The following is a 16300-nucleotide window of genomic DNA, read 5'->3' on the forward strand; positions in this document are numbered from 1 at the left end:
TCTTTCAAAAAGTGTCTATTTAGGTCCTTTGCCCATTTTTTGATTGGATTGTTATCTTCCTTTTGTTAAGTTGTATGAGTTTCCTGTAAATTTTGGAGATTACACCCTTATCGGAGATAACATTGGCAAATATGTTCTCTCATGCAGTGGCTTTCTTATTGAGAAACAACTAGTTTTGAATTGAGAAACATTTGTGGGCTTTGAATCCCAACGTTCATTTATGCCCCTGAGAATGGTAGGAGGCAGTTTATTTCTGTGGTAAAGGCTTTGGAGTTAGTCAGGTTTTGAATTCAAATCCTGGCTTCATCATATACCACCTGACCTTGACTTCTTTGGACTTTAGTTACTTCATTTGTAAGTTGGAATTAGTGTAAGGTTTAGAAGAAAGAACATATTTACAGATTTTTAGCATGGGTCGTGGTAGGTGTAAGGGCTCGGTTCTAGTAAATGGCAGCTTTATTTTTGTGCTATTAAAAGCATTCCAGTTTGATATCCCAGTTTTCATCATAATATGGATCAAGAAGAAGGATCAAAACAGTTTTTTGTACTTTGAGTTTATTTAAAAGTATTCTTAAACCTGTAGCACTGAGAAGTTATTTTCCCATTTGATTTTTAATAGAGCATGTTAATATTCCAGCTTATGAAAATGATCTCTTTATTTTAGGGGATGATGAGCAGAGTGATTGGTTCTATGAAGGAGAATGTGTCCCAGGATTCACTGTCCCTAATCTTCTGCCCAAGTGGGCTCCTGATCATTGCCCTGAAGTAGAAAGAATGGATTCTGGACTGGATAAACTTTCAGACTCCACATTCCTTTTACCTTCTCGGCCAGCTCAACGAGGTGAGTTCTGAGGAGACCAAAATGTACTTCACGCTTTTATGGTTCTCTTTGGGGAGAATCATCCAACGGTATACATACTCCTTCCTTTAAGCATGTATTGACTATCTGAATTTTGGAGCTGGTCCAGAGATTTTTCTAGAGGATTCAAGCGTGGGTCTCGAAGCTTGAGGTTCTCTTTATTCTTACCTGAATCAATGTCCTGAAGGAAAAGGCATTCCTTCAGCTTGCTGTTGCCATTTGTGCCAGATTTAGGAAGTGTGTCATGGCCGTTTATCCTGCTGTGACTGAGGGGCTACTGAGTGCTCACTGGAAGCCTGAAGCACTGGGTCCTAGAAGAGAACAGATTTCAGTAAGAACATTCACATACAAGTTACAGTGGCTTTTTAAAAAATACATGTTTTTATTGATTTCAGGAGAGGAGTGGAGAGGGAGAGAGAGATAGAAACAGCAACGATGAGAGAGAATCATTGATCGGCTGCCTCGTGCATGCCCCCTACAGGGAATTGAACCCACAACCTGGGCATATGCCCTTGACTGGAATCAAATACGGGACCTTTTAGTCCGCAGGCTGACTCTATCCACTGAGCCAAACTGTCTAGGGCACAGTGGCAGTTTTTGAATGGATGATTTAAAAATATTCTTTAAATTTAAAAAATTCTCTTATTGTGGGCTTTAGCACAAATACACATTCCTTCCCTTTGCTTTTCCTTCAATGATGATGTAGCAGAGTAGAGTGGAAGGAGCTGAGGACAGGGAGAAGGAACTGTGATAATGCTGTCTGGGAGTGTCTAGCTCTCTGACTGACAGTCACCTCATTTCCTTGGGGTCTCAGGGTTATTTAAGATATTGATCAATGATTCTCTCTCAACATTGAACAAAACTGTTTCAGAGGTTTCTTTTAGCTCTATACATTTATGATTGTAGAATTCTCAGTAGTTAATAATCAGTTCAGTTAGTTATCAAGTATTAGTTGAGCATCTGTTAGTGATCAGAATTTCACTAAGAGCTGTAAACTCCTGTTGCATTTCATTATGATGAATGATGGTTGAAAGACCTTCTCAAAGAAATTGGTTCTTGATAAAGAGTACTCTCTGCCTGAGGAACATTGTGTGCTACCTTAATAATGTTTATCAAACATTTCCATGACCATGTCTAAAAGTTCCTTAGGGACTAGTTAAAATACACACAAATAAGCAAGAATAGGAAGAAGAAGAAATGTAAAAATGGCCTATAATCCCATACCCAGAGACAGTGTCATTGATGACATTTTGGTGTGGTTCTTCCAGTTGTCTTTTCTATGTGTAAAACACATACGGCAGTCAGAAAAATGGGATTGGATTATACATGCTATTTTTACCATTATTTCATGAATTAGAATGGCTTTGAGTAATAACTAGCATTTAACTTGTAGTTATAAATTGTTGATAATACCTCATATATTCGTCTAGTTTTTTTTAGTTTATTAGTATCTTCCATGTGCTATTTCATTTGGTTTCAAACATCCCTATAAGATAGGACTGAGCAAGCGGATAGCCCTCTTTTACAGATGTGGATGCCTAGGTCAAAGGTAAGTGACATGCCTGAGATCACTACTGGTGACAAAGACTTGGAGATAGTAAATCCTTGACAAATAGCCTGGTGATACTAGTTTAAGGGTCAATCTAGTAGATCCTGGGTGAGAAGGACTCTAGTCTCCTGGAAGCATGTCATTGCTAATCAATCTTCTACCTTCAGTTACTGAAGACTGCCTTTGTTTTGTTTTAGGGTACCATTCCCGCTTGAATCGTCTGCCTGGAGCTGCTCGATGTCTCAGAAAGGGGCGAAGGAGGCTTGTTGGGAAGGTGATGGCTCTTACTGTTTACAGGCTCCGTGGGAGGATACTATTCCTTTGGGGATTTGTGTGCCCTCTTGATAATCAAAGGTGCTGCAGAGCACCCTGGAGTTAATTAAGCCAACTGGAATATTTTGCAAGTTCATATGGATGGATAAACACATAAAGGTTGAAGTTTAATTCATATAGAACTTCTGACAGCAAACACTGTCATTATGACAGTATCTGCTGCTTATAAATCTACAGGCCTGATCTTTCTCTATTCTGTTTTTTTTATGAATCTTATGTGATTATTATGTAAGTTAAAACACTCTTGACTTCTTTATGACTCTTCCTGAATTCATGGGTGCTTCTTCTGTCCTGTCTTTGGTCTTTTACTCCAAAATTCATTAAAAAGAAAAAACTTACCAAATTTCAAAACCCCCTCACTGGCCGTGAGGGAGGAATATCTACTTACTCAGTCAGGTCTGCCTTTTCCAGTGACTGTGCTGGGCACTCACTTCATTTAATCCTCCCAACAACCTTGAAAAAAGGTGCTATTCCCCTTTAGCAGGTGAGAAAAACTTGGGTTCAAAGACCGTTCAGTAATGTCTGATGTTATCCAGATAGAAGTGGCAGGGTAGAGAGTTGAACCTAGGTCTACTTCTCTTTTTTATTTAAATTTAAAAAATTATTTTTTACTTTAGCTTTGAGATTGAATATAGGTTAAGATTGGGGTTCATACCCAGTCAGAGAAGATGGTGGTGGGCAAAGAGTGAGAAAGAGAGAGGCATTTTAGAGCATTAATTAGTTGGTTTACTCAGTAAGCATTTAGAATGCCTATGTTGCAGGCTCTGTGCCAACCTGGTTATACTAGTATAGTAGTCAGAGAGTTGCTATCTTATAATTTAATCAGGGACTTGTTTTTTTGAAGTTTTAGTCAAAATAAATGCTGTTTTTATTATATGTATTCATCTATGAGAATCCAGATGAACTTAGATTTTTTTTATCTTTAAATTCAATTTCAAATGTTTAATTAGAAAGACATTTGATTATTGGGAGAACGATGCCTTCTTTTTGGTTACTCATTTTCCCGACAATAAAAAGCTGCCTTTGTTGTTCTGGGTGCATATTCTTGACAGCTAGCAGGGTATAAGTGAGTACATGGGGGTGGAGGGAAGCAGGAGCTTGGCAGTGGGAAACAGAGTGATGGTTTGATCTTTTTCTCTTCATTGGTTAAGCTTGACAAAAGTTTTCCCCTACTACCTACCTTACTTTGTTTCAGCTCCTATAAAAATAAGAACCTTTCACTTCCATGGAAGTAAATCAGTTCAACTTGAAGGCTTCCTTAGGTTTGCCTGCAAGAAAACTAGGGCCTTTTGGACGTCTCTAAGGATTGCAAATGAATAGAATAATATTTACTTGTTTAATTCATCTTCATCACCTTAAAGGGATATTTGTCATTTCTAGCAGAGGTCACTGTTCTGCTTCCCTTTCCCCCCCTCCCCATGCCTCTTCTTTTTTTCTAAATTGTAATCATAAATAATGAGTTTCATTCACAGCTCCCTGCTAGCGAGCTGCTAATTACGCCAAGTACTGCTTGTAATTTACATAGTAATAAACTGTAAATTTAAACATTACGGCACTTTAAGTTAATAATTTTTTTTTCTGTAACAAATAGCTCATTTTTCACTCATCTTTTCCCTTGGCCCCACTACCATGGCTGTGTCTGTGACCAGGAGGCACAGGTATAGGGATGAAGAGTATGAAGAATACAGTATGTGAAACCTTTTCATTTACCTCCACTCCTGCCCAAAATCTGACCTCAAATTGATTTTTCATTAGCTAGTTCTGCTAAAATGTGTATCCTAATATTTAAACTAATTATGCACATAGATGAATACAGATAATAATATTTGTCCAGAAACAAATGCATTTGAGTAGCAGGTTTGACATTCTTGACAGACATGCGCTATGACTTATACGCTCTCATCTTAGCACTTACTCATATGTGTATAACTCTTATTTATACACTGTTGGTATGCTTCCCCGGGCACTGTGATAGATACTCATTGTAAATATGCTCACGTTAAATGAAGGGTGAGTGCCTTCTGCCATTTTCCAGTTTTTTTGGAGATGATTAGGTTTTGAATTGCTTGTAGTGTTAGGGTAACATTTCATGTTGCAAATTCGAAAACCCCAAATTTAGGAAACAATTTATGCAAACTTCTATTTCTTGTTTTAAGAGATGACATTTAACAGACAAAATACAGGTGACAGTTTTTGTAAGTTGCAAAAATCCTTTGCTATGTATATACATTTACTCAGTATATATTTAGGTGTTACTAGTGAGGACTCTGTAAATGGATGTGCTGCTGGTCTGTTCAAAATGAGCTGGGTTGAATATTTTTTTTGAAAGTGTTTTTATTTCTATATACTTGAATATCTCCAGGAGATATTACTATTATAAAATACTATATATAGTAAACAATGTTTATAACAACTTTTTTGAAAGACTAAAGAAAAGTAAGCCTAGGGTAACATGAAATACTTTTTAAAAAAATTGATTTTGAGAGAGAGAGGAAGGGAGATGGAGAGAGAGAGATTGGTTGCCTCTGCACACACCCCAACTGGGCTGGGGATCGAACTTGGGACCCTGGTAAATGCCCTAACTGGGAATTGAACTGCGACCCTCCAGTGCTTGGGATGCTTCCAGTGGTCGGCAAACTGCGGCTCGCGAGCCCCATGTGGCTCTTTGGCCCCTTCAGTGTGGCTCTTCCACAAAATACCGACTTCTGCGCATGGCCAGGAAGTTTCAGTCGCACTGTACGTGCGCGTCTGCATGTGATATTTTGTGGAAGAGCCACACTCAACGGGCCAAAGAGCCGCATGTGGCTCACAACCTGCAGTTTGCTGACCACGGCTGTAACCAATTGAGCCACACTGACCAGTGCAACATGAAATACTTGTAAGTTAGATTCTCATAAAAATAAATATACTTGCTGTTGGATTTTAAAGTTGACATTTGACATGTGCCTTTGAAGTTGCTGGTACAGTATGGGAAAGTGTTAGCTTGATGACAGGTTATGCTTCATATATTTGTTTCTGTGGTTAAATGACACTCTTGTCTTCCTTGCCTTTTCAGGAGGCCAGCATAAGTACTTTGGGTACTGAGAGGATAGGCCACATCATTAGTGACTCTCGGCAGAAAGAGTAAGTGCTTATGTATTTACTGGATATTCTGATCTGTTCCTTGGAGAAGGAAGAAGTGGAAAGTTTTATAAAGGAACCTAGAAATCTGACTTTAGAGCTGAAAGAGGAGATCTTTTTTTTTTTAATACTATATTTTTATTTATTTCAGAGAGGAATGGAGATGGGGAGAGAGAATCATCAATGATGAGAGAGAATCATTGATTGGCTGCCTCCTGCACGCCCCCTACTGGGGATTGAGCCCACAACCCAGGTCTGTGCCTTTGATCAGAATCCAACCCTGGCCCCTTCGGTTTGCAGGCTGACACTCTATCGACCGAGTAAAACCAGCTAGGGCCTGAAAGAGGAGATCTTAATAGTCAACATGGGTAATGCCCTAAACCTATAAGAATTAATATTTTTTTCCTTTCTAGACTAGTTTTTATTTCTTTGCTTTTATATCTATAGGTGCTGCATTTTAAAAGTAGCCTCCAATGAAGATGCTACATTTTAAACTCATTTTTCTGTCTCTTAAAATTGTTTTTGTTCAAAATGGGTGATTGCCTCTAAATTTGCTTATATTCCCTTCTCATTTTTAGACCTCTGTATAGAGAAATATTTTTTTTTTGTCCTAACTACTGTGATAAGTACAACTAAAAAGCCTATGTATAGCTATGGGAAAGTCATTCCATCCCTTCTTGTGACAGCCTGGTCTCCTAACATGATTGGCTCTTTGATGTTTCCTGAACACGTCATGGTCAGTAGTCAGTTATGGTCTATACCAGTGATGGCGAACCTATGACACGTGTGTCAGAAGTGACATGCGAACTCATTTTTTTGGTTGATTTTTCTTTGTTAAATGGCATTTAAATATATAAAATAAATATCAAAAATACAAATCTTTGTTTTACTATGGTTGCAAATATCAAAAAATTTCTATATGTGACACGGCACCAGAGTTAAGTTAGGGTTTTTCAAAATGCTGACACGCCGAGCTCAAAAGGTTTGCCATCAATGGTCTATACTTATCTAGCCTGGGTGAATTTTTAATGTACAAAATAGGCAAGGTGTGCATGTAGTTTATGCCTTAGTTGAATTGGAGACCCTGTTGTCACTGCACACCTGAGAGCATTGTTTTCACAGTCTAATCAAGGGTTTATTTGTAGAGTGTCCAGTCTTTTACATTCCATTACAAGGCTTTTCCTTTGAAGAATTATTTTCTGCAAAAAGTTCAGACACATTAACATCTCTTTTCTTTTCTCCTCCAATTCCATCTTTTCCCATTTCTTTCTTTGTCTTCTCTTCATTATGCAAACATCTTTTTATCTTCTCCCTCCCTCTGTAATTTTCCTACTACTTCTTTTATTGTTTTTTTTACTGTTATTCTCTTTCTTTCTCTAGTGTCTGGTTACCATCAGTTGGGAAAAGGGAACGAAATCAGGTAAGGTCTTTATTTTATCTCTATTTTATCACTTGATTTTCTTTTCTTTAGAAAGAATAAAGTGTTGGCTTCTGATTTTCCTTCCATTTCTGCTTGTGCACATGAGGTAAGGTTCCTGTTCCCTATCTTGTTCTCATTTTCTTGGAGGACTGTTGCCCAAGAATAGGTACTCACAAATAAGACCTGTAGCTACTTGTTAAGTTCAGCTGTAATCTTTAGTTTATTACTTGTAACACATATTTCATAGGAATCCTATTTTTATTTTTATTTTGAACTTTGCAGTAAGAAATCAGAATGAACCTCACCTGCTTCTTGTTTAGTTCAGCAGCAGACTCTTTTGCTGAGAAGTACACTGTTGAAGCCTACACATATGAAACAGAAGAAGTCTACGTAGAGCTGCTTTGGGGGAAGTGGAGTTGAGGTCTTAGAGCCTTGCCCTCTTAGTCTTGTCCCTAGCTACCCACTGAGGGAGCCCTGGCACATCTAGTCCTTTGTTGTAGGGAACATAATTTAAAAACTATTGATTGTGGCTATTGTTCCTTTATGTTTGAAGCTTTTGATTTTGGAAGAGAGGTTGCTTTATCTTGATGAGTTATAAAATAGATGTAATCATTGTATCAAACTTGTTATTTCATAGAAATAGAGTAAGGACAATGCTGAAGAATAATAATTGATATAAAAATATTAAGTAAATAGTGCAGGTGGTGGCCAAATATGGAAAAAGTCATTAAGGTCGTATGTGAAAGACTTTAGGGAACTCCAAGCTAGAGTGCTCATCATGGTTGCCTCAGAGGATCTAAAGGCAGAGGGGATCTTTGGGGATGTATTATTTATAGATGAGGTTTAATCTGTTTGTCCCAAGTCATAGAGCTTGTAGAACCGCGACTGGAACCTCTGACACAGAGAACAGTTCCATAGTTTGTATTCTCTTAAGTTCTTTTGTAATGACCATTGGAGTTCTTTCAGTCTTAAAATATATTTAGTTCTGAAATTTTGGGGAGGTTTATTTATTGTGGAAAAAGTCTAAAGAAAGTAGCAAAAGTAAAGTAAGATACTTTTATGTATAGTGTCCCACTTGATCCTTGCAACCACCTTTTGAGGTCCATAGATGTTTTATAGATGATAAACTGAAATCCTATATAATAAAAGCCTAATATGCAAATTGACCCAATGGTGGAATGACCAGTCACTATGATGAACACTGACCACCAGGGTGGCAGCCGGGGTGGGGTAGGGGGAATGGCACGTGGGCGGCACCAGGCCAGCCAAGGCAGGTGTCAACAGGGGAGCCCCCAGTTGCCCCACTGGTCACCCCACAGATTGGCCCTGATTGCCAGCCAGGCCTAGGGACCCTACTGCAGTGGTCGGCAAACTCATTAGTCAACAGAGCCAAATAGCAACAGTACAATGATTAAAATTTCTTTTGAGAGCCAAATTTTTAAAGCTTAAACTATATAGGTAGGTACATTCTTATTAACTTAATTAGGGTACTCCTAAGGCTTAGGAAGAGCCACACTTATGGGGCCAAAGAGCCGCATGTGGCTCGCAAGACCACTGATGTAGGCAATCAGTAACAATGACAGGAAATCAAGACGGGGCTGTAATTAATATGAAATTGCTCTCTGTGGAGCTGTGAATAACAGGAGATTGTGTTTGATACAAGAGCACTGACTCCAGCTGTTTGCATTGATGACTCTTACAGGAACAAAGCAATTGCTTCATGCCTTGATGTTCTGTGGGATAAACTGAAGATTCAAGCCAGTGGGAAAATGAGGCAATCCCCTGCCCCCAAAGTGATGTTGGTCACTGACTTGCCCAGCCCAGGAGGACACTTGTGATTCCTGGTTACTTGTGACAATCAGTTGCTGCTCTTACTAAGACCACTGACTACGTTGTTCTAGTCAACTTGTGCCTGGCTGTCAGCTGATTCCCTAAAATGTGCCTTAGAAAGCCCTTTCTCTTCCCAATATTCTCTGAGCTACTATCTTTTCTCTTCCTTCTCCTGTTGACTATTACTTCTGTTCTTTAGGCATCTTATGATTTTCTGAATAACATTTTCTTTTTCTTAACCTTCTTGTAGGAATACAGTATATAATACACATAGCATATAAACTATATGTTAACAGACTGTTTATGTTATCAGCAAGGCTTCTGGTCAACAGTAGGCTGTTAGTAGTTACGTTTTGGGGAAGTCAGAAGTTATACATGAATATTTGACCCATGTTGGGGGTTAGTGCTCCTAACCCCCGTGTTTGTTCAAGGGTCCACTGTACTGTCCTCTGCCATTTAAGTAATTATTGTTTATCAGAAGTTTTTGGAAAAGAATAGTTTTTGGGGGTGGTAGATGAGCTGTGCTGGGTACACTGTTGGATGTGCAAAACCTTACTGAAGGGTGTCTGTGGGACAGCAAAGGAGTTGAATGGTCAAAGCGAAAAAGTAATCAAGTAGCAGGTTACTCTTTCCAATCATGTCTGTTTTGTATACGCTTTACTAAAATAATCTTATTTATTTTTGCAGTTTAATCCCCTCTCTCCCCTTTACTCCCTGGATGTTCTTGCTGATGCTTCTCACCGACGGTGTTCACCTGCACACTGCTCTGCCAGGTAATGGTCTTCTTGTGGCTATTTCTTCCAGACAATGCCATTTTTCTTTTTACAACACCTTTTGAATTATGAAGTGTGTTTGTGTATAGTGTCCAGTTTGATCTTTACAACAGCCTTTTGAGGTCAATGGATGTTTTCAGATGTAGAAACTGAGGCAGAGTGGCAAGGTAACTTCCCTATGGTCATGTAACTAGTATGTGATTTAAGTTTCAATTTTGACCTAGTTTTCTGGCTCATATTTCATATTTCTTCTACAAGCCGCATCTTCAGAGAACATTATTAATGATCCTTGCCATGACCTGCAAAATTCTGCATAATCTGACTTCTGCCTATATGTCCAAACCCCTTTCATGTCTTTCTCCTCACTGGGGGAGGGATCCAGCTGCACCAGGGAGCTCCATTTTGTTCTTCAAAAGTAGCAACCCTTTCCTGCCTCTGAACCTTCACACGTGCTCCCTTTACTTGGACTGCCATCTTATAGCAGTTCCCAGGATTGGCTTTTTCTCAACTCAACCTCCTCAGGGAGGACCTCTTAGACCATCCTATTTAAAGGGGCCACCTCTACCACTCTGCTTATTATCTGTTTCTTTTTTATTAGAGCTTTAACATCGTCTTTATTAACTTTGTTTATTGGGCTCCGCCCCCACTAGAATATAAACTTCAAGTGCAGGGACCTTGTCTTGTTCGCTGATAAATCCCCAGCATCTAACGCAGTGTCTAGCACTTGCTAGGCATTTAGTATACATTTGTTAGAATGAATCCTGAGCCCACATGGTAGAATGAATTTAGCGCCTCTCAATATAAATTCTCTTAAGTTAGGTGACATGGAAAGTAAATACGGTTTTTATTGTAGCATCTCCTAGCAGGACTAATGTGTACAAAAGAGCAGTTAATAGGCTGAACCAAAGGACTTTTACTGTTTATAGTAGCACAGTGAATTTCTTTCCAAGGTTCTGATGATTTTCCCCCCTAATATGTTCTTAAATGGATGTGTTCATAACATTTGGGGTACAGAGTACACAAAGAAGTTATTCTTTCATGGATGTAAGTAGAACTTCCACTATGGGCTATAACAATAAGCTCTGTATCATAAACTGCTACCAGACCTAGGAGAAGTAGTATTTAAATGGGGAAAGTCTTTTGAAAAGAGAGACTATCACAAATGGCGTTACTAGGAAAGTGGAAAATTGTGGGACGATGATAAACTACTATACGGCCTTTTCTTCAGTAGATTGCAATTCATCATTCATTCAACATTTGCTGACACCCTACTATGTTGCAGGGTCTTTGCTTAGGTAATACCTTAAGGAGCTCCTATTTTCATGGGAAAGTCAGGTGTGGAAATTGACAATTGCAATATGTATTGATAAGTGCATAAAGGTGTGCACGACATTGATATGAAGCACAGTGGAGGGGCTTCAACTTAGAGGCTCAGGGAGGTTTTCTTAGAGGTGGTGTGTGCAAACTATCTTGGAAGACACAAAATTTCAATCCCTAAGTAAGCAATCCTCAAGCTTTTGTCTTGATACCAAATAAAATAGTGGCCATGTATACTTTTTGCTAAGACTATAAGAAGCACTGTATCATGTCAGATGCTGAAAGTGGATTATTCGCCTTCTTTCCTTTACCTCTGCTGCTACCTAGAGCTGTACTGTGCTCAGTATCCATGTTTTTATCAGGCTTGCTGTTGCTTTTAAAAAATATATTTTATTGATTTTTCACAGAGAGGTAAGGAGAGGGACAGAGAGTTATAAATATCGACAGAGAGTTAGAAATATCGATGAGAGAGAAACATTGATCAGCCGCCTCCCGCACGCCCTCCACCAGGGATGTGCCCGCAACCAAGGTACATGCCCTTGGCCGGAATCGAACCTGGGGCCTTTCAGTCTGCAGGCCGACGCTCTATCCACTGAGCCAAACCAGTTAGGGCCTTGCTGTTGCTTTTAAAACCTCATCCCCCTGGAGTGAGTGTCAACTTCTTGTTTCTTTGTGTATATCATCATCCATATCATTATTTTCCTTCTCTTGCTGGCAGAGCTTGTAGCTGCAGTTGGAAACATAACGATATCTAGGTTGTGCTTCTGGTGCAATCAGCTCTAGGGAAATGTTGCTTATTGCTCTCCACCATGGCTAAAAGCAAGGGGAGAGAATGTGGACAATGATAGCTCATAGCTTGTCTTTCTAGACATCATTTCTAGGGTAGTGGACACAAAATGAGTTGACTGTATGAGGTTTTTTGGGAGAAGGGGAAGGTAAAGTGTTTAAACATAAATTTATTTTCTTAAATTTAATTTTTTGTATTAAATTGTTCCTATGTAGTCTAGTGGCACATAATTGTCCTCTTGTGGCTATTTCTCCCTCTCGTTCCTTTGAAATAGTGGGGTTCCTACCTAGCAAGGGCTCAGTAGAGAAGAAGCAGTCTAGTTTCAGTGTGACTGAGGGATGAGATTGGATTCAGAACTGGATGGTGGGATTTGTGAAAAGTGGACGATTTAACAGAGCTTGGCACCTAGAAAGGCAAATGTTAAAGAGTGGTGGTAGGGAAGAGGCAGGTGAATGAATAGAAAACTATTTCTAATGGAAATTTTATCTCTTTCTTGTTCCATTTTATCTGTAGTAGGAAAAATTTCTTTCAAAGCATCTGGGCAGCACTGGGAATTTCACACCCATCATTAGAACGATTTGTGTGTGTGTGGTGACTATGTTATCATTAGTGGTATAATTTTATTTGGCGGAGAGAGAAGTGTTTCCTGTTTTATCACAGCTTTCCCTGAGGAGGGCTGGTGTATTAATTTGCTGTATTGCCTCCTGGCTGTTCCCAGGCTGTTTTTCCTCTTCATCATGGAATTTTTAATGGCCCTAGTGCCTCTTGGGAAGCATGTGAGGAAGAGTTCCTCGGGGAGTGCTTTTCTTTTTTCACATGCCTATAATTACTCTCCTTTAAGAGCACAAAGAGTTTGATAATCATGCCTGAACTGTGAAGGCTTCCTCCGTCTGGTTATGGCGCTGAGGCTGCTTCCTGCCTGGACATGGCCAGCCCCACTGTCCCCCATGCTCAACTGCAGGAGAGTGAGGAGCCTTTACCCACCTCCTCACCGCTGCATCATAATACAGCTCTGGTTCTCAGCAGGAGGCCTGGAGGCTGCTTGGGGGCCATGAGTGACTTTCTTGTTTAGTATTTCATTGCTACAAACAAAGAAATAATGAGACCGAGATTTTAAGAGGTCATTTTATTGATGTTTCATTTTAATACAGCCCAGATGGCAGGCACAATGGATGGGAGAGGGCGTCTTTGTGGTGTTTGTGCCACGTTATAGATTTGTGGGACAAGAGGTTTTCAGAAATACCACTCTTGCAATACTTAATTTGGTGGTTTTCAAACCTGGCTGCACTTTGGAATCACCTGAGAAGCTTTACAAAAAATATCCATGCTGGGTTCCACTTCCCATGATTATGATTTAATTGGCCTGGGATGAGGCCCAGGCATTGGCATTATTTTAAAGCTCCCTGTGACTCTGATATGCTGCCAGGGTTAAGAACTATTGCCCTAAATGCATATGGTTTTATGAGTCGTGCTTTGTAATTTGCTTAACGGGAAATCTCATCATAATTGGCATGAGCTCTGTGCTTTGATATTGTGAGCATGATTTGTGGGAGGTAGAACACTGGACATCTCCTAGCTTTGGAGAACTGCTGTAGGTGAGAAGAGAGTGTTAGGGGTTAGCTCAGTGCTTTGCATGTAGTGATTAACGTGGGAGGAGTTGCTGGGTGGGTGTCTGGATGACATTCTTAAACCCCCCCGTTTAGGTTTGGTTGTTTAGATTGCTAGTATTGGGGTGTTACTATAAAATAGTATATACTTGGTGTTGGTGTTAAGAATTGCTGCTGCTCCAACAGCAGAAGGTGTAATTGGCGTTCTGGTTGAGGCAGTGGTATTGCTGTCAGGAACTCAGTCAGAGCATGGTAATAAGGAGCTAGTGCTGTAGGCTGCTTTTCCCAAAATGAGTTATTGATTATCCAGGATAGCTTTTCTTGCCATTATTGCCTTAGAAAACCAAAACTGGAACTTACCAACTGCTGTATCTCTCTGCATGATGCACAGGTCACCAGTTGTAGTTTTTGAATGTCACATGGCAGCTGTGGGTTTTCTTCAATTTTCCTTGCTTTTGGGTAGTGATTTGGTAACAAATCACCATTTCCATTTATTTCTTGTGAAGTTCTCAGTCTCATATTAGTGCATACTAGACCCAAGTAAGACTCTTGGCTTTACCTGGGTAAATGACTTGACCTCCCCATACTGTAATTTCCTCATCTGTAAAATAGAATATTAACATTTATTGGGCTAGTGATTATCAACATGAAATATATATTTGAATATTTCATATATTAGTAGTTAATATTATTTTTGTTATATAGTTACTACCCTACTTGTCCTTAGGATAATTATAGTTTTACAAAGTTGGCTTCCAGAGCTGTTCACTAATGAGATGTGTACAGATTCTTGAAGTGCTTAAATGGCCTCAAATGAACTATAAGAGGAGGCATTTGGACAGTATGTGGGTATAAAAGAGAGACCTTCCTGCCCATTAGAGATTTGAAATATGATAGGCTGTGCTCATTGTAATTCATTTTATCTGTTCACAAACGTTATGATCTGCATATCAGAGTTGTGTGCCCAGCTGGCTGTGCCACTTGACAAGGAGTTTCAAAGAGCAAGAAGAAGACTCAGTTCATGCTATTATTTCTGACCTTTGGAGCCGTAGTAAACAGCCCCAGGTTTTACCTCAGGGCTTGGGGGAAAGAACCTTTTGTTAGTCCTGTGTCTGTGGGGGATGCTATGATGCCCAGAAGCTCTTGCTCACCTCTTTAGTGCCTTAGTTTTGGCCATGTGAGAAGTGTTTCTGCTATAATATTGTCCATAATGCTGCCAGTTCTACTGGAAATTCCCATTATGTAGTACACAGTTCTGGAGTCTTTGTCCTCTGTTGGAGGGTCTTGTTTACAGCAGCTCTCAGCCAGCTGGCATCTTCCTGCCTAACTGGAGTGATGAAAGCATTTTTCTCTCTGTTTTTCCCTTGTAATATACCCATCTTTCCAACGTGTGAACCTGTTCTGCTCCTGTGGGTGGCATGAAACAGCTTCATGATGCATCAGCCTTGGCCCAGCCAAGGGAAGTAGGTTACGGAGACTTTTCAGGTGTTAGTGAGCAGTTTGTCACAGACCACTGAGGGTTAGTTTTGAGTGAACACACTAGTGGAATTGCTAGGATCTCTTCCTGTTGAATAAACCTCCACTGTGTCCTGTAATTGTGAAGTGGTTTTCTCTCCTTAGTTGCTTCAAGTGTCAGAGGCCTGGATCCTTTGCTATGTGTCAGTCTGTGAAAATATTTCCCCTACTGGGTGTTTAATAAAAGCCAGGTAACTCTGAAGATGAAACACAGATGAGGAAAGGGGTATCTCTTTTTCCCTAGATTTAATTCGTTTGCCCCCATTTTACCTTGGCACTTTGCTTGTTCCTTAATTACATCTCAGAGTCTGTCTGTTAGTTCTTTATATATCGACCTCCCTCACTATGTTGTGAGCTCCCGGTGGGAGGGCACTGGGCTCAGTCATTTTGTATATACCCTCTCCACACTCAGCACAGTGCTTTACATAGGGTAGGCCTTCATACATTTTTGTTAACAATAATTGAGGTGAATAGATTAGTAATTAAGGATAATAATTGGAATATATGATATACATGAACTTTGGTCCTTAGAAATATTAATTTTTTCTTGACATTACTAATTTGTAAATGTTTAAGAAATAGTGTAGCAAATAAATAGATTTTCACAATAAATCTTATTTTATGCAAAATAATGAATTTTCCATTGGGTTTTAAAAATGAGTGATTTTTGAAGGTGAACTATCCCTTAAATTAGTTTGACATTGGCAGATAAAGACTGTTTTCTCTCCTTAGGAGTGACTCTAAACATCTTTGTTCTAAATCTAAAGCAGTCACTTCAGTTATTTTTTGCCAACATTGGCTCTATTAAACATGCATGTTTTTCTCAAAGTAATTTTTCCCCCTAAAAGTACATTCCTGCCCCAGGGACATAGTGATCTGCCCAGTTTCCTAAGTAACACTGCAGTTTTAAAAACTCACCTGATCTTTTGGTTACCTGCAGTAAAAAAATAAAATAAAAATGTGTTTATGCAAGGATATACAGAATATTCTTTCAGTTAATTGTTCATCTTTAGCATTCACCTTCACACTTATATGATATGAATGTAGTGACTTTTCCTAAAGTAAGAATTTTAAAAAATATGTATTTTTATTGATTTTAGAGAGAGGAAGGGAGAAGGATTGAGAGATAAGAAACATCAAAATAAGAGAGAAACACCGATGGGCTGCCTCCTGCACACCCCCCTCTGGGG

The 16300-nt window shown here is 39.4% G+C and overlaps 1 protein-coding gene across 4 annotated transcripts in view; it reads left to right on the top strand.

Moving 5' to 3' along the window:
- The window catches only part of GPATCH2L (G-patch domain containing 2 like), a 55700-nt gene that overhangs the window by 21371 nt on the left and 18029 nt on the right, over positions 1-16300 (top strand). For 3 of the 4 annotated variants that reach the window (XR_001512333.1, XM_006778811.2, XM_015558040.1), the window contains exons 4-8: positions 665-841; positions 2606-2682; positions 5797-5864; positions 7333-7387; positions 9799-9884. Coding sequence is in view for 3 of the 4 variants with exons in the window: in XM_006778811.2 (XP_006778874.1) it covers positions 665-841; positions 2606-2682; positions 5797-5864; positions 7333-7387; positions 9799-9884 (463 nt within the window). In the remaining variant the exon portion in view is untranslated. Of the gene's footprint in view, positions 1-664; positions 842-2605; positions 2683-5796; positions 5865-7241; positions 7282-7332; positions 7388-9798; positions 9885-16300 lie in introns of all 4 variants that reach the window. The other variant, XM_006778812.2, reaches the window with a different exon arrangement.

Source organism: Myotis davidii, unplaced genomic scaffold, assembly GCF_000327345.1.
Source record: "Myotis davidii unplaced genomic scaffold, ASM32734v1 scaffold309, whole genome shotgun sequence".
NCBI lineage: Eukaryota > Metazoa > Chordata > Mammalia > Chiroptera > Vespertilionidae > Myotis > Myotis davidii.